Source organism: Gracilinanus agilis, chromosome 2 (assembly GCF_016433145.1).
Source record: "Gracilinanus agilis isolate LMUSP501 chromosome 2, AgileGrace, whole genome shotgun sequence".
Taxonomy (NCBI): domain Eukaryota; kingdom Metazoa; phylum Chordata; class Mammalia; order Didelphimorphia; family Didelphidae; genus Gracilinanus; species Gracilinanus agilis.
Window position 1 is genome coordinate 288,804,457 of NC_058131.1, and position 18,271 is coordinate 288,822,727.

General features: G+C 44.0%; 1 protein-coding gene across 1 annotated transcript; it reads right to left on the reverse strand.

The window, feature by feature from the left end:
* Window positions 1–1,348: 1,348 nt before the first annotated feature.
* CD40 (CD40 molecule) lies at window positions 1,349–14,918 on the reverse strand. Its single transcript, XM_044659706.1, has 10 exons — window positions 14,811–14,918; window positions 14,451–14,513; window positions 8,663–8,741; window positions 7,778–7,903; window positions 7,474–7,620; window positions 6,516–6,609; window positions 4,326–4,408; window positions 3,607–3,684; window positions 3,433–3,464; window positions 1,349–2,381 (listed from the first exon to the last, which is right to left on the reverse strand). Exons 1-10 carry the CDS (start codon window positions 14,916–14,918, stop codon window positions 2,217–2,219), a joined length of 975 nt encoding a protein of 324 aa, XP_044515641.1. The 3' UTR covers window positions 1,349–2,216.
* Between the last annotated feature and the right edge of the window lie 3,353 nt (window positions 14,919–18,271).

An 18,271-nucleotide genomic window follows, 5' to 3' on the forward strand; every position in this document is an offset into this window, starting at 1 on the left:
ACAATGCCTCGGACCCATCAGAAGAAGGGACTGCCCTCTGGGTTGGAACCCCAGCCTGGCTATCACTCAGCAACTTCTCCCTCCTACCCTTCCTCTTTCTTGCTTCTAGGTTTCTTCATCCCAGTTCCCAAGCTGCCCACCACCCCATATTACTCCCCCACATAGTTTTGATTTGATTTTTTTTTCAGATTAAAATTGCATTCTCTCCACCCTCCAGCCCCCCCAGAAGCAAGTAAGTTCATAATTTTCTATGTCTGAGCTGCTTGGGCAGACAGATCCCTCAGGGGCAGAGTTTTTAATAACAGAGGCTGCCCTAGGAAACCAGTCATAGTGCCAGAGGGCCCATGTACGACACATATTTTAGAAGGGAGGGATTCCGGAGGTCCCGAAGGGAAATAATCAGAAGTTAGCTACTGCCCCCCTCCATGGACTCCAGTTTATTCATCTCCTTTACCCACTTGGATCAAACTTCTCCCACTAGTTTTATTTATTTATTTTTTGGGGGAGGAAGTAGATAGTGAGAAGGTAGGAAGAGAAAGAAGAAAACAGATCGTAGGAGGAGGACTGTGGGATGAGGGAGCTAAGGGAAGAGAAGGATTAGTGGGCCATATGATTTAGAGCTATAAGGCACCATTGTCTAATCCAACTTCTTCATTTTACAGAAGAGGAAACTGAGGCCAGGAATGCTTCAAGTTGGATAGAATTAGAGCTGGAATTTGAAAGAACATCCACTCAAATGGATGCAAAGGATGGGCTAGTTGAGATCAAAGGGGGAATTGAATTACTGAATGGCAAGATAGTCAAAGGAGCATTGGATTTCATGTCAGGGGCCCTTGTTTTAACTCTTGGCTTTGCTCAGGCCATCTGTGTGACCTTAAGCAAGTTACTCCTTCTCTGGAACGGTTTCCTTCACTGTCAAAAGAAGAGATGGGAGTAGGAGGTCTCAGGCCTGCCAGTTCTGAAACCTGGGATGCTAAGGATCATAGGGAGAATAAGAGACCGGGGCAGAGTCGGGGGGGGGGGGGGGGGGGCCACGGGAAGCAAGACTGGCACGGATGTGACCTCAGCGCCACCTTCTGGCTGCTGCTTGCTTTATAGTCTCCATCTCCAGTAAAGTCCAAGGTCCAGAGCCAGAAAAGGGGCTTCAGGGTGGGGTCAGTGGCTTAAGAATCCTCACAAAGAGGAGGGGGAACCTCCAGTGAAGCAGGTCCCCACCTATGCCCACTCCACTCCACTCTCTCCCCCTTTCACTTTCCCTCTCCAAACAGGCTGGAATTCCAGGTCCAGGGGTCCAGACCCTAGAGTATAAACCAAGATTTCCCATTTAGTAGTAGATCAAGACCTAGAATTGTTCTTCCAAGTTTTATTTAATCAGTCCCAAACCACTTAGAGAAGCCAACCCCAAGAGCATTCCAGGAGATGTGTCCAAACCCCGGCCACATCCTACTTTTCTGTGATCGTGACCCCCTTAGAGATTGACTCTGGCCTGACCCCTCACCTCATCTGTGCCTGGCCAGCATGGGTGAGATGGGGCTTCCCGCTGCCCTGCCCCCTTCCTCTCTGCTCCCTTGGCTTTTGTTCCATCTGCTCCTCCTGTCTGCTTCCCCATCAGCTGGCGCTGCGGGAAGATAATGGGATGGTATATTTTTATCCTGATGTTCTCCCTGAAGGTGAGGAACAGGGCACTACTGTACCCAGCAGCGGCAGCCATAGCCACTGGCTGAGGGAAAGACCCCTGGGTAATGGGCCCAGCCTCGAATGGATGGGAAAAGGCAAAGCTTTTACCTTGTTCTGCCTGGAAGGGGTCAGAAGGAGCAGTCTTGGGCTCCAAAGGGTTTTGTGGGCAGTGTGTATTCAGGAGAATCCTCTCTGTGGCTTCAGGCCAGAGCTTGGGGGTGGGAGGGTGGGATCCTGCTAGTGGATATTCCTTCTCTGATAATTGGCCATTTCCCCCCCACACCCCTTTCTTTATGCCAAGGCAGTAGGACCAAGAGAGAAACTCTGGGGTCTGGAAATGTCAAAGTCATTGCAAAGGAGGAAAAGTCTGAGGACCTGCTGAGTGAGCATTTCAAGGGTCAGACAGGAAGCAGGCAGCCCCCAAGTGCTTCCTCCTCTCTCCCCAGGACAGCAGCTCTCCATCCCCCAGGGCCTTCTTCCCCCCACCTCAAGAGGTCCTGAACCTCCATCCCAGAGCTGGCTCTGGCCCTAGCAGCCTCTCATTGTCCCTCTTGCTCTGAGATGCGGCTCTCCTTGCCATCCTCCTGGGTGACGGGCTGGCCCCGAAGTAAGGTTTCCTGCACCGGGAAGGGATCCTCATCATTCTCCTGGGGATGCTCTCTTTGGGGGCGCTCCTGGGACTCTTTCTCCATAAGCTGCAGAACCTGTTCAAAGCAGAGAGTGGGGATGGGGCAGAAGCCTCTACAGCTAGAGTGCCTCTTTCCCCGCCCCAGACAGAGGCAGCGCTCAGCATTCTGGGGTAGAAGAGGCTGGGGTGAAGGTGGGAGGGACTCGTGTGCTCCCCTTTATGTCTGATCCCCAGTATGCTGGGAAGGCACAGGGAGTTACAGAATCTAGGTTCCTTTCCGTGGATGCCTCCTGCTCCCTGCTGGCCATACCGAGAATCACAATAGATTTTAATCCTCCTAGGGAGGGGAGGAGGGAATCCAAGATCATAGTCTCTAGATCTGGAAGGGGCTTTAGAGATGATCTAATCCAGCCCTTTGAATTTGAAGAAGAAGAAACGAGTCCCAAAAGGCATAAGTGACTTGGCCAAGGTCACACAGGTAGGACAATAGAAAAAAGTCAGGACTGGAACCTAGGTCTTCTGCCTACAAATCCAATGGTTTTGCTCCTGCCACAAAGCAGCAGGTCTTCTTTCTTTTCTCCCCATAGATCCTGTCTTTGCTGTCACCTCTAAGGGCTTGGGGGGTGGAACCCCACAAGCACCTAGGACTGTTCAAAAGTCTGGAAAAAAGCCAGGTACATTATCTGCCAGCCCTTGACACCTGGATTGCCACCAGATGTATGGGGAGCTCAGCGTCAAGCCCCAGGAGATGGAGCAAGTAGAGAATGGTAGTTATTGAGTACACAGTACTCATGTTACAGAAAAGGATACCGAGGTCTAGAGAGAGACAGAGAAGTCCCAAAGTCATACAGAATCCAGACTTGAGCCCAGATCACCTGACTCCCAGTCTAGTGTGCGCTAATGACTGGGTTCTGAGGCACAAAAACAAACAAACAAACAAAAACGCTGAGCATCCATTTGTGGCCTCTGGCCAAGTAAGGAGAGGACTCTGGCCATGAAGAGGATGGGGAGGGAAGCCAGTTCTTACAGTCCAAATGTGGATGCCAGTGACTCACTCTCTCTTCCAGTCTGCTGAGCCCTGTCTGTCTAGATCTCAGGAAATAAAACCAGCTCAGGAAATGACCTACCTTGTTCTTCTTCAGCTCCTTGAAACCCAGACCTGAATGGGAAATCGGGAGGGGAAAGCTGTTAAGGTCAGAGAATAGAGACTACACCCTATGCCCTTTCCTTTCCCTCCCTGGGTCTTTGTTCCATCCTTCCCCAGGAGAAACTCCCATCACCCAGCCCAATCCCAGACCTACCTTTCCAGTACAATAAGGTGATGACAGCAAAAACAATTCCTACTATGATGGGGATCAGCACCAGGAGACTCATTCGATCTGGGGGAAACTGGACTTTAGGAAAACCTCCCTAAAGCATCTCCCATCCTCCTAGAATCTTTATTTCTCCCATTTTCCCCATCCTTGGTCCACTGTTTCATTCTCCTCCCCCATCCCAGAATCTTTTCTTTCTTTCTCTTTGTAACTCTTACCTTCTCTCCTAATAACAACTCTAAGATAGAAGGGCAAGGGCTAGGCAATTGGGTTTAAGTGACTTGCCCAGGGTCACACAGCCAGGAAGTGTCTAAGTCCAGTTTTAAACCTAGGTCCTCCTGACTCTAGGCCTGGCACTCTATCTACTGTGCCATATAGCTGCCCCAGAATCTTTTCTTTCACACAAAATGATAGAATACCACATCTCGAAAGAGACTTAGTCATTATCTAGTCTAACCCCCTCATATGACTGATGAGGAATCAGTGAGACAGAGAAGTAAAATGACTTGTTCACAGTCACACAGATATTAACTGGCAGAGCCAAGGAGTAGAACTCAGGTCTTATGACTCTAAAGTCAAGTGTTCTTTCTACTGTTTCCACATGTCAGCCCTTTGTAGATGCATAACTTAAATATATAGATTTTAGTCCTTTCACACCCCCCTCCCCATATGACTTTATTCTTCTGCCATTGTCCTCCTATAATTACCTGGATTTTGATCCTTCAGCTGGCAGAGTACATCAGTTTTATCTGTCCCCTCCTGAATTTTCATCAGTCCTGGGGCTTCGCAGCTAGGTAGACAGATAGACATACACACACACAAATTAAGTTTCCCCAATTCATGGGTTTCAAGGCCATAATTGAAGCCTTGATCAATTGAGAAGTCCTTCCTCCTCCAATAAGGGACTATGGGAAATGGAAAAAAGATAAGATATGGTCCCGGTGCTCAAGGACCTTAAAACCAATTAGGGAAAGCAAAATTAATTAATGCACGATTCAATTCATAAACAGTGATAATGCTGCTCATATTTACAGGTTGCACACCATTATTCCTCACAACAATCTGAAAGATTGGTGGTACTGGGGTTATTGTTTTAATTTTATAGATGAGGAAGCTGAGTCACAGAGACATTAGGGGACTTGTCCAAAGAGCAAGTAAGTGTCAGAGCCAGGATTCATGCACTAATTCCAGGTCTCTTGACTCTGACTCCAAGTCTAGAGTCCTTCCCAGTAGACTATGCTGTAGAGAACAGAACATGATTTAAGTGCTAATGTACGAACAAAGAGTGCTAGAAAGTTCAGAAAAAGGACGGTGTAGTCAGAGAAAGCTTCCTGAGGGAGGCGAGACTTCATCTTAAAGAATGGGCAGAGTCTGGGCAGTTTAGGGAGAGAGTCTATTTTAGGCCAGGATGCTACATTATGTTATAGAAGAAGGGACTTTAGAAGTCATCTAGTCTAATCCCCTTGTTTAACAAATGAGGAAATAGGCTCTGAAGGGAAGTAAGTGGCAGAAGCAGGGCTTAGGTCCTCCAGTTTCAAAATGAGTTCTTTCTACAGAACCATTTTGTTGGTGTTCAGTTGTTTTCAACTCTTTGTGACCACTTTTTGGGTTTTCTTGGCAAAGATACTGGAGTGGTTTGCCCTTTCCTTCTCCGGCTCATTTTATAGATGAGGAAACTGAGGCCAATAGGTGAAGTGACTTGCCCAAGGTTGCCAAGCTAGCAAGTGTCTATGGTTGGATTTTACCTCAGATCTTCCTGACTCCAGACCCTAAACTCTGTCCATTGCACCCCCTGGATGCCCATAAATGACATTAATAAAAGCAAGCTCATATCTACAGGCAATACTGAAGTAGGCATCAAGCTTCTGTGCATAGAAAAAGTAGAGGAAAGAACACCAGACTGCTGTGGGTATTTATGAGTTCTGTTGACTTTCACTTCTCATAGCCTCTGCTTCCTCTTCTGTGAAATGGGAATAATCACATTTGCAAACCATATCTCACAGGATTTGTTGAAAGACTTTGCAAGAACTATAGGAATGTGAACTAATGTCATTAGTATTCTGGGTCCTGGATTATTATGGGAAATAAGGTTGGGCAGGCAGAATGGGACTAAATACATTATTATAAAGCTCAGACTTGATTCATTAGGCAGCAGGAAGCCCCTGGCAGTGTTTGATCAGTTTCATGATAAAAATTAGTGTTTTAGGAAGATGAATCTGGAGTTTGTACAGAATAGATGGGAGGAGTACACTGAAGACAGGAAGACTAGCCAGGGAACTACTCTAGTAGTCCAGAGGAGGCAGCTAGATGGTACAGGGGCTAGTAAGACCTGAGTTCAAATCTGTCCTCAGAAATTTATTAGCTGTGTTACCCTGTTTGCCTCAGCTTCCTCATCTGTAAAATGAGCTAGAGAAGGAAATGGTAAACTATTCCAGTTTCTTTGCCAAGGAAACCCTAACAGAGGTTAACTTTTCTGTCTCCATTTTCTCATTTGTAAAATAGAAATAATACCTGCTACACATGGTTATTGTGAGAATCGAATTAAATTATATATGAAATGCTTTGTAAACCTTAAGGTGATACAGAAATGTTATCTGTTATTCTTTATATCATTGTTATTATTATCCTTGTACTACTTGCTTCACAAGTGAGAGCTCTTCATAAGCCTTGAAAGATGATCAGCGAGAACTTGTCTAGTTGAATGGATGGGTGTGCCAAAGGACACCCACCTGCACCAGGGGATGGTTGGGAAGAGTGAGAGAGAAAAGACCTCTGTGTGCAGTAATATGTCTTTTCTACTTCCCAGGTATGCCATGGACAAATGGCCTAGGAAATGTAGCCCAAACAAATGAATACTCCTAGATTCAGAAAGCAAAAGAGTCCAGAATCTCCATTACCTGGTCCAAGGAAGACACCGTTCAAAAGCAGAGGACACGTTGGAGTAGAAGCCTTTCTTGCAAGGTTCACAGATGGTGTCAGTAGTACCTGTGCCTGGGAAGAGAAAAGAGAGCAAGGTGACTTGGTGGTCAATAATAATCAACAAACATTTATTAAATATCTACCATGTACCAGGCACTATGCTAAGCTCTTACCCTCAAAGAGTTTACAGTCTAATGGGGGAAGATAACCCATAGAAAGAAAGGTGAAAAATGGAAAGGAGGGCAAAGGGTACTTAGCATGGGGTTTGATATTCTTGGAGTCAAACAAAGCAGAGCCACTGATGGCAAATTAGCTGGAAAAGTCTGAGCCCTCTATAAAGAGAAGCCTTTGGAGAGTTCATTTCTCCACCCTCCAGCCCTTCAGTCGGAGGGGACAGGCACAAGGCTGTCATCTTGAGGTAGGTCTGGAAGGCAATTAACTCAGGCTCCTAAGCACCATGGGAGCAATGGCCACTCAGGAACAAGGTTCAGGAGTAAGCCTGACACCAGATGACCTGCCCTTTGCTCCAGCTGCATCCTGAAGGAGAACTTCTAACTCTCTCTTTCTCCCCTTTTCCCTTCTCTTAGATCTGGGAGAGGCTGGAACATCTGTCAAGGGAGATAACAGAAGCCATCTCGTCCTGCCTGAATGTTGAGACACCAATCTAGGGCATAAAGACTTTGCTGTCTTCCCCCCTGCCCATTCCCCACTCCTGCTAATTCCCTTGGGTTTTTTTTTTATGATAAGTTGGAGTTGCCCAGCTAAATGTAGAAAAAAAAGAGATGAAACATATCTTTTCCCTCCTCCCTTTGACCACTTCCCCCCACCCCCATTTCCCCATACTTCCTGTACAAGAACCTTCTTAGAGACCATCAAGTTCAACCCCCTTATTTCATGAAGGTGAAACTAAGGTACTTCCTGAGTAGGGCTACTCACCAGCTTGATTGACACCAAAGCCTGGCTGACAGGGACTATGGTTGCTACAGCTCTCACACTCTGGGCTAGTGCAGTGAAGGCCATCTGTGCAGATGCAGATGGTGTCTTTTTCCAAGGAGCCTTCCTTCTGAATCCGGAGGTGCAAATCTGAGCAGAGAGGGCAGAAAGGAACCAGGGTTGAGAAGAAAAGGGTGGGGTCTACCTGTACAGCTCTTTCCTGCCCCAGAGTCCACTCCTTACAAACATGCCTTCTCCTTTTCCCCTGACTCCCCACCACCATCAGCACCACCCTCTGTCAACATACTGGAATCACAGTATTTGTGCTGATGGCAATATTTATCATGGTTCCAGGAAGACTGGAACTCTCCCTCTTCGCAAGGCTTGCATTGGGTTTCACTGTCCTCAGTGCAGTCAGTGACCAGCTTTGTTCCTGGAAAATGAGATGATTAGGAGAAGACAAAGCTCCAGCTAGGACAAAATCTCACATATCTTTCTTTTCTTTTCTTTTTTTAAACTTTTTTCATTCAGTAATATTGTATTTTTTCCCAATTACATGTAAAAATAATTTTAACATGTTTTCTTACATTTTGAGCTCCAAATTCTCTCCCTCCCTCCCTGAGATTGTAATCAATTTTATAAAAGTCATACATGTGCTATCATGCAAAACATATTTCCATATTCACCGTGTTGTTGAAGAAGACATATGTATATATAAAAACATGAAGAAAATAAAGTGAAAAGGAGTCTGCATTCAGGCTCCATCAGTTCTTTCTCTGGAAGTGGATAGCATTTTTCGCCATGAGCCAATGGCTTGGATCATTGTATTGCTGAGAATAGCTAAGGCATTCACAGGTGATCATTTGCATAATACCACTATTACTATATACAATGTCCTCCTGGTTCTGCTCACTTGACTTTGCATCAGTTGATATAAATCTTTCCAAAGTGCTTTTCTCACATGGGGCTAGGGGAGTTAGGTAATATCAGCATTTAATCAATGCATAAGCATTAAGTTTGCCTACTATGTGCCAAGTACTGTGCTAGGCATATTATTGTTGAACCTACTTCTTGGATTAGAAAACTGAGCAGTGGGGTGGGGTGGGAGGGGGGGTCACAGGGTTAGTGTGTGTAAGAGCTGGGATTCAAATCCAGGTCTCCTAATTCCCAGCCTAGTCACCTTTTTATATACCTGGAGAGCACTTCTTACAGCACAGCCCATTCACCAAGTACTGCTTTTCCTCACAAGAAATGGATGGTTTCATATGGACCTGAGAAGAGAGAATCACCAGATTCCTGAATTTGGAAGAGTCTTAAGAGATAACTAACTGCCTGCCTGTAGTTAAGTGAGGGACAATTATCTGTGGTGGCGAGTTTAGACCAGAAGTGTCAGCGATACTTCTGAATGTCACCAGAATCAGATTAAAATGTAATTGGGGGGGCAGCTGGGTAGCTCAGTGGAGTGAGAGTCAGGCCTAGAGACAGGAGGTCCTAGGTTCAAACCCGGCCTCAGCCACTTCCCAGCTGTGTGACCCTGGGCAAGTCACTTGACCCCCATTGCCCACCCTTACCAATCTTCCACCTATGAGACAATACACCGAAGTACAAGGGTTTAAAAAAAAAACAACAAAAAAACAAAAAAACAAAAAAATGTAATTGGGAGGGGCAACTAGGTGGCTCAGTGGATTGAGAGCCAGGCCTTGAGATGGGAGATCCTGGGTTCATGTCTGGCCTCAGACACATCCTAAGCATATAACTCTGGGCAAGTCACTTAACTCTTATTGTCTAGTCCTTATTGCTCTTCTTCCTTTGAACTGATAACATTTGAGAATTTGGAGGTGGGGGAGCAAAGTCCCCAGTAATTGAGAAAATTAACAAAATAAATTAAAAATACAATAGCACATAATTAATGTTAATTCATGGTTTTCTAAGTCAATAAGTACTTGTAGGGATCCTTATGAACAGTTTAATGATCTTGATACCACTATTCAAGAGACTTAAATGGGTCTGAATTATGAAGTTAAAAGTGAGAGTTACTCCCCTAATTTGCTGAAGGTCAAACTGAGCCTCCCTCCTTAGAGATCTATAGCATAATGGCCAAGTTCCACTTCTAATGCAATTGGTCACATCTATGAACCACTTAGTGTCTTAGACAACTCTAAAACCAAATGTCAGAACAGTTGCTTATCTTTGTGCATTAGCAGTGGGAAAGGAGTGTTACCTGAGCAAGTTAAATTTTCAGTGTAACGAAAGCAAACAGGGTAAAGTGACTTGCCCAGGGTCACATAGCTAGTAAGTGTCTGAGGCCACATTTAAACTCAGGAAGATGAGTCTTCTTGACTCCAAGACTGGCCCTTTATCCACTGTGCTACCCAACTGTCCCCAATGCTACCACATTCTTTTATTGGACCCAGATGAAATTGGTTGAGCCTATTGCAGGTGAGTTCTAGCCTTCAGGAAAGCTAGCAAGATATAATACATATGTATGTCAATTAATTACATTCTATAGCCAGTAGCAGAACCCCCTGTGACTTATACAGCAAACTTGAAAGGATAGACTCAATAACAGCTTACAAAGCAGATGAGTGCACAGCAGATGCTTGTCCCCCTAGCAGTGTCAGCCTAAAGGGGGATAGGTAAGAAATGTAGGTGGCTAAGTACAGCCATTAGAGAATCCTTGGGCTAGAAGGGAACTTGGAGCTCATCTAGTATGGCTCTCTGTGTCAGGTCCTGTATTCTTTAGCCCAGCAGCTAATGGCAGAGATCCCCTCCGAAGCATCCCCACAAATACCAATCATCTACTGCTTGAACATAGTGACAGGAGGCAGCCCGTTCCATTGTTGGACAGCTGTTATTCTAGGAAATTCTTTCTTATATGGAACTAAAATCTAGTAATAATAACAAATATTGTTTATCGTATTTTCATGGAGCTTTTTGAGGTTTGCAAAACTGCTTTTAAAATATTATTTCATCTCACAACAACCCTGGGAGGTAAATGCTATTATTATCCCTATTTTACAGTTGAGGAACTGAGGTTGAGAGATATTAAGTGATTTTCCCAGAGTCACACAGCTACTAAATGTCCAAGGTCACATTTGAACTCAGGTCTTTCTGACTCTACACTCTAATCACTAAACTGCCTGAGTTTAATCCCTTTTCCACAGGGCAACCCTTCAAGTATAGTATTTGAAGAAAGCAATAATGATCCTGACAAAATCCATTCGTTCTTCATCCAGGTCTTTCTCCCCAGTTCCTACAACCTCAAGAGCACACTGGGCCTGGAGTTGGGAAGACCTGAGTTCAAACTCAGCTTCCCACAATTATTAGAGCTATGTGATCCTGAGACACTTAACTCCTTGTTGCCCTCAATGGTAAAATGAGAATAATAGTAACATCTGCCTGGTGCATAATAGGTATTGTGTAAATGCTTATTGCCTTGCCTCTAGTGACATAGTTTTTTTTTTTTTTCAAACCCTTACCTTCTGTCTTAGAATCAATACTTGGTATGGGTTCCAAGGCAGAAGAGTGGTAAAAGCTAGGCAATGGGGGTTAAGTGACTTGCCCAGGGTCACACAGCTAGAAAGTATCTGAAACCAGATTTGAACTTCCCATCTCTGGTTATGGCTCTCAATCTACTGAGCCACCTAGCTGCCCCATAGTGACATAGTTTGGGGTCTTTTTATATTGACTGCCTTCCTCTAGATCCACTTGAGTTTATCACTATTGTTCCTAAAATATGACACCTAGAAAGAAAGGCAATGCTCCAGCTGAGATATGACCAGGCAGAGAAAAGGAACGGCCACTACTTCTCTGTTTCAGAATTGTACTATTGACTCATATTGAGCTTGCAGCCAATTAAAATCCCCAGATAACTTTCCCAAACAAGCATCTGGCCCTATACCCCAACCCCCAGTTTATATTTATGTGGGACATAAGCACAGAATTTTACATCAATCTCATGAAATTGAAAATGTAGATGAACAAAATTCAAGCTAATTAATATTAAGAAATGACATTGGAGGTAGTTAGGTGACTCAGTGGATATAGAGCCAGGTCTGGAGTCAGGAAGAGAAAGCTGGGACTGGGGTCAGGAAGACTTAGGTTGAACTTAGGTCTTCCTGACGCCAATCCCAACACTCTACCCACTGTACCACCTAGCCAGTCACCAGCCTTACCAGGCCCACTGAAATATAACAGCCTATGGATCTTTCTACATAGTGGTCATTTCAATTACACACACACACACACACACACACACACACACACACACACACACACACACAGCATAAAATCCAGTTAGAAGAAACTTTAGAGATCACTTAATCCAACTCCCTCATTTACAGAGGAGGAAACTGAAGCTCAGTAATTGGTCCAAGGTCACACAGATAATAAGTGGCAAAAGCAGAATGGGGACTCCTATTTTTCTACCCCTACATCCAGTGTTCTTTATATTGTAAGAGAAGAACTGTGGCTGAAATAATAGGTCACAGTCCCTAGGACTTTATGGTTTACTAGATTATAAAGCCTTTTAGTGCCATCATCAGTATCCCTATTTTATGGATGAACAAACTGAGGCTTGAAGTGGGGATGTGACTTGCTAGCTCGTTTTGGAGCTAAGCCCAGAATTTGGAGCTTTTGACTCCAAGTCTAATGCTTTCTAATCCAGCAATCAATATCATTAACTCCATGGTAAAACAGAAAAAGAAATCGATCCACTATGAACCTGTGAACAACCACAACAACCACGAGCCCTTCCTGTCACAAAATATTCCCAAGGGGAGTGCAAGTGGCTAAAGTACTTGCCATGAGCCAGAATTTTTAATTAGGGGTGAGACCCTGTAGTTCACCTCCTTTCTACCTGCCTCTTTCTCCCCATGTGCCCCCTTCCACAAAGAATCTTTCCTTCATTTCTAGCTCCACCTGCCTTTCTCTTTGTCTTCATTCTCCCTCTTAACTTTTGTACTTAGAGAAAATGAAAGTAGCTGGGGCAGAAGTGGCTCTACCTCTTCCCCTCCCATCAGGAGCCCAACTCTTTCCCAGCAACCCTCCCAAGCTTGCTTATTCCCATATAGCTATTTCTCTAGATTTAGTTTTTCAGCTTCACTGACAACGCCTCTCCCTCACCTAATGAAATGGGATGGGGAAAGGGAGAAACTATTGGGGGGGGGGGGTATGGGACACAACAGACCAGGTACAAGGGGAATTCCCAACCTCCAAAATGAGGAACTACCCAAAAAACCAAGAGGGGCGTGGGCCCTTAGTGAATTCCCCGGCGATATGCTTGGGCAATTCTGAGCCAAAGTGATGGCTTTAGAGTGACACCATTATCCCCAGGCAGTACTCTAGCCACCTTTGAGAGACAGTGTGGTTGAGACAAACAAGCACTGAATTGAGTAAGTTTTTGACTATCAATGTGGACAAGTCAATTCATCTCAGTGAGCCTCAGTTTCCTCTTATATCAACGGGAAGAGTTGAACTTAATATAGTCTTGAAGACCTTTTCCAACTCTACCATTTCATAAGTGTTAGGTCCTTTCCACAGCTCCATTATGGTCAGACTAAGAACAAGCAAGTCCTAATATTTTACATTCTATGGATCCTTCCAGTTCTGATAGTATATGTTCATAGGATCATGGATATCTGACATGGATTTTTAGAGGTCTATCCAGTCCAACACCCTCATTCTTGCTGATGAAGAGTCTGAGGCCAAGAGAGGTTAAAAGATTTGCTCAAGATGACCCAGGTTCTAAATGACAGAGCAGGGATTTGAACTTGGGTTTCTGATTCCAAATTTAATGACCCTTCTGCTACATTTTGTGCCTCCCTCTAAAGTTCCTTCCATTTCTGATGTTCCCTGTTCTATTGTTCCTCCCCAATTTTGCCATTCTGTTTTCTAAGACCTTTTCAAATTGAACATTCCAGGATTCTCAGTTCAAAAAAAAAAAATCCTTTTGTTTTGCTTCATTTAACCTCCTAATGCTATTCCTGAAATTTCGTCTGTTTCTTTGAGTTAGGGAGTCATGGGGAATTTCCCCCGGCATTTCCCTCAAGATGAGACCAGACCAGTGGCCCTATATGACACCCTTGTCTGCTGTCTCCCTCCTCCTCTTCTCCAGGGAGTTTCAGCTCAGCACCTTATCTTTCCCTCTATCCAAGGAAAGGGCACAGAAGGGAAGCACTGAAAAGACTCCCTCTAGTTGTTGTGGCTCCCATGACCATAGAAAGGGGTAGTTACCAGATGTAATAGCATCCTGTAATATAGGAAAAAGGACAGGAAGCTGGACTTTTTCCCACCTCTTCCTATTCCATTCCATTTCCTTCCTGGCCTGGATGACAGCAACCATTCTATAACTTTGACAATTCTATATCAGCCAGTCTCAGGGGCTAAATATAGGCTTCTGGGGCCCAGCCGGGTGCCAACGGAGGGGCAGTCTCACCTATTTCTCCTTTAAGTACAAGTGATGAAATTCCCACAAAAACTCAATACAAACTCAAGGAATGTGGAATGAATTGAACCAGCTCAACCTAGGCACTAGTTGCTTCAGACCTTTAAAGACGGTGGCAGGAAGTAGCCTATGGATAAATGACCTGTTCCCTGGCAGATGGTGGGGATGCTCACTCCCCATAAATTGGCAATAAGGAGAATTGCCATCCACCATCAGGTCATTTCCCTTTCCCTACTGTCCTTTCCCTCTCCTTTTTGTTCAACTTTCCGATTCTCCCCTTCTTCCATTAGTTGATATCTCCAGGAAAGTAAGTCAAATGTTAAAATGGGTAAGTGGGGGAACCTCAGAGATCATCTAGCCCATTGCCCTCATTTTACGAAGGAAGAAATTGAAGTCTAGGATCCAGACTACGGCCAGATGACTGAGTCCTTTCCAAAAAACTCTGCTTTTCCCTTCGTCCCCTCCCAAGTTTTAGACTCCAACCTGGCCTCCCTGGGGGGAGGAGGGGAGACAAAGGGGTAGAAAGTCAACTCACTGCGGTGAAAACGCATCCCCACAGCAGACAGAACAGGATCATGGCTGGACTGGATGAGGGCCCCTGGGGAGGTGAAGATGGCCAAGTGCTGGTGGTTTATACCCACCAAGTGGAAGCCCCACCCAGAGTATGGGCGGGCCTCCTCGGGCCAATCGCAGCCTAAGGTGGCGGGAGACCTAGAAGCTGAGAGAGGCCCCTGGCCGTCCCTCAAGGAATCTTTTCCGTGGACTTTTCAGATTAGGGCAGTTTTCCGACATGCGGTTGAGGGGACTCTTTTTCTAGAGCCCCAAGTTTCTCTTTCCCTTACTTCCAACCCCTTTCGTGGAAGGCCAAAGGGCAGTAAACTTGGGAAAGAGGTACCCTGTCCACACTCCAAGGATTAATAGAGCGGTAAACTGAGTCACGCCCCTGGGGTTGGAGACCCGCTATGGGGTTAGGGGCTCGACCCTGCTCCACCCCTACCACCATTCCGACAGAACTGAAAGTCTGTCCCCCGCCTTCTCTGGGCTCTCTGCCAGCCTTTCTGGAGGAAGTCCCCTGGGAGAAATGCAGCTGGGAGAGGAGAGCGGGGGTGTTTACCAGGAAAGGAGTTTCCCTATTGAGTTTCTCTTTCATTCCTAAGGAAATTCCAGATTAAGTGAGGGACCTGGGAGGGCAAGAAGGGGCTATTCCATTCCCATCTCTGTCCCCGACCCTTAGCCCGAAACTGACGGGAAGAATAACCGGAGTTTACATGATTTCTGTAGCAACCACAATCCTAGTGTAAACGTCATTTTGCAAAGGAGAGAACTGACTTGCCTGAGGTCACACAAGCAGTCCTTAAGAGAGCCTGGATCCCAGATCTCCGGATTCCCGTTATTATAGGAATACCAAGTTCCTAAAAGATTTTGAAATCCCAGATTGGAGGAGGTGGGGAGAGGGGATTTGTGGAGCCCTCTGTGTAATGAAAAGCTCGCTGGATTTGAAGCCAGTTGTTCCGGCTCTGATTTCTTAGGCAAATCTCTTCTGGGCTTCTGTTTTCTCTTTCTTAAAATGAAGATGGTAAATAAACTTTGTATGTTTACCGCTATAGAAATAGAAACCATAATTATATTCTCAATCGTTGCAAGAAAGCCTGGAGCTGGAACAAGGAAGGGTCACTACCTAATCTTTAAAGTCCCTGAGAACACTCATAATCGGAGGAAGCAAGGGTGCTGGAATCTAATCTTCATAGCTTCTGAATCTTTCAAGAAGGGTGTATTAAGTACCTACTGTGTGCCAAGCACCGTACTGGGGCTGAGGATACAAGGATAAAAATGAAACAGCTTCTGTCCTCAAGAAGATTATAGTATGGGTGAGGGAGAAGAATATGTAATCAAATATATATATATATATATACATATATATATGTATATATGTATATATATATTGGAATGTGGAATGTTTTTTTGTTTTGTGGAATGTCTTTTAAACCCTTACCTTCCATCTTAGAATCAATACTACCTATTGATACTAAGGCAGAAGTAAGGGCTAGGCAATGGGGATGAAGTGACTTGCCCCAGGTCACACAGCTAGGAAGGGTCTGAGGCCATATTTGAACCCAGGACCTCCTGTCTTTGGACCTGGCTCATCATATATATTTTTAAATTCTTTTTTAATTGAACTTATATATCATTGATATAAGGAACTCCCAGTAAGGAACTTTTCTCTACTAATATAGATTAGCATCTTCTCTGACAATTATGGTCTTTGTTACCAGGGCCACAGAGAAGTTAAGTGACTTGTCCAGAGTCATATAGCTAGTATTTATGAGCAGTAAGTAGGACTTGCACCCCGGTCTTCCTGACTATGAAGTTAACTCTTTATCTCTTACTCCACACCTTAGACAGGATATCCAGATGTCTTAGAGAAGTTTGAAGTTTGAATAACTTCAGTAATACAAATTTACCCCCAAATGTGAAAAGTTAATGATTTAAAAATTTTAAATATTGTTGTTTCTGATTATTATCCAATATAAGCACCATCTTGTGCTATACATTGCTCTAGTTAATTTTTAAACTTTGTATAAATTTTTGTCACCTGTTACATGTGTAATTCTAGCCTTAAGATCACTAACGAATAATACATACTGGAGAGTTTTGATGTAATCCACCACAAGAAAAAGTATAATGGAGAGAGATGATGTGACCAAAGAGACCAAAAAAGAGGACATCCTCTACCTGATCTGAAAAAGTGTCATCTCAAAACTGTCACACACAAATCATAATGGCATGGTTCCTTGTTTTGTTAAACTCAAAAATAACTTATTCAAATTTGAACAAGTGTCAAGGAAATAGATACAAACTTTCAAGTTATATTTCATAAGTGTTTAGCATTTATCCTGTACTTCTGAGGCTATTAAAGTTTAAAGCTGCTTGAACACTTGGGCTGATGGGGATATTATTGGGGATGTAGACACTAAACGATAACTCTAGTCCAACTATCAATAATATGGATATTGTGGACATAGTATTGGTTCTAAGGCAGAAGGTAAGGGCTTTTATTTTTAAAAAGGGAGGATGATGAGGAAGAGAGAGAGAGAGAGAGAGAGAGAGAGAGAGAGAGACAGAGAGAGAGACAGAGAGAGACAGAGACAGAGACAGAGACAGAGACAGAGAGACCAGTATTTGGACCAAGGAATATGTGAAAGGGAATATTTCATAAGACTGGGAAGGAAAAGAGTTATAACAAAGGTTGTCAAAGAGAGGAATTTATACTTGATCTTAGAAATATCAGGGATTCACTGGAGTTGATTGAGCAGAGGGGTTGCCATTATTTCAGGCCCATTTTAGGATTATCTACTTTGGCAGTTGTGTGAAGGAAAAATTGGAAAAGAAAGAGATAAAATAGGAGTCTATAACAATAGACTAGGAGAGAGGTAATAAGGCCTGAGCTAAGGTGGTAGTCTTGTGAACAGAGAAAAGAGGATAAATGCCAGAGGCACCTGATGGGATATGTGAGGTACTGGAGAATGAGGAGTTAAGGATGACTTAGAATTTAGGACAGCTAAGTGGTGTGGTGGCTGGACCTGGAGACAGTAAGACTCATATTCCTGAGTTCAAGTGACTGACCTCAGACACTTATTAGCTTTGTGACCCTGGGCAAGTCACTTAACCTTGTTTGCCTCAGTTTCCTCATCTGTCAAATAAGCTAGAGAAGGAAATGACAAACAACTCCAATGTCTTAGCCAAAAAACTCGAAATGGGGTCACAAAGAGTTGGGTACAACTGAAGAACAGCAAAAAAAAAAAAAAGATTAGGAATGTGGGTAATTTGTGGGATCATTGTGTCCTTAATTGAAACAAAAAAGTTGGTAAGAGGGGATAGGTTTAGGAGGAAAATAAGAAGTTCTGTTTTGGACATTTTGAGTTTGATACACCTATGTGACACCCATTTGAAATATCTAAAGGTAGTTAGGTTGTAACGAAAGGTTCTAGGTAGGGTTAGATTTACAGATTTGGGAATCATCTGCATAGAGATGATAATAAACCCATGGAACCAGTGTGTAAAGAAAGAAGTAAGATAATTAAGACAAGACACTGGCAACTTTGGAGAGTGAGAGGAGAGAAAGTGGAAATGACAAATGGGGATGGCCTTTTCTAGGAGGCTGACTGTAAAAGGAAGAACTATAAAATAAAAACATTAGAAAATGATTTGGCCAAATGAGAGGTTTTTTAAGAATTAGGGAAACTTGGGTGGTTGTTGGCAGCTGGGACAGCACCATTATATAAGGAGAGGCTAAATATTGTCGAGAGAGGAAATGATTGTAGGGGCATATCTGTGGTGGAATCAAAGGTACAACTA

What these genes read in the sequence shown, in the direction of transcription:
- CD40 (XM_044659706.1), bottom strand. Translation starts at nt 14,918, where the DNA reads ATGGTGGTAGGGGTGGAGCAGGGTCGAGCCCCTAACCCCATAGCGGGT. An exon ending in ATCCTTGGAGTGTGGACAGG is followed by an intron (nt 14,514 to 14,810) that starts GTACCTCTTTCC and finishes TCACCTCCCCAG; the next exon opens with GGGCCCTCATCCAGTCCAGC. An exon ending in AGGAGCTGAAGAAGAACAAG is followed by an intron (nt 2,382 to 3,432) that starts GTAGGTCATTTC and finishes TGCTTTGAACAG; the next exon opens with GTTCTGCAGCTTATGGAGAA.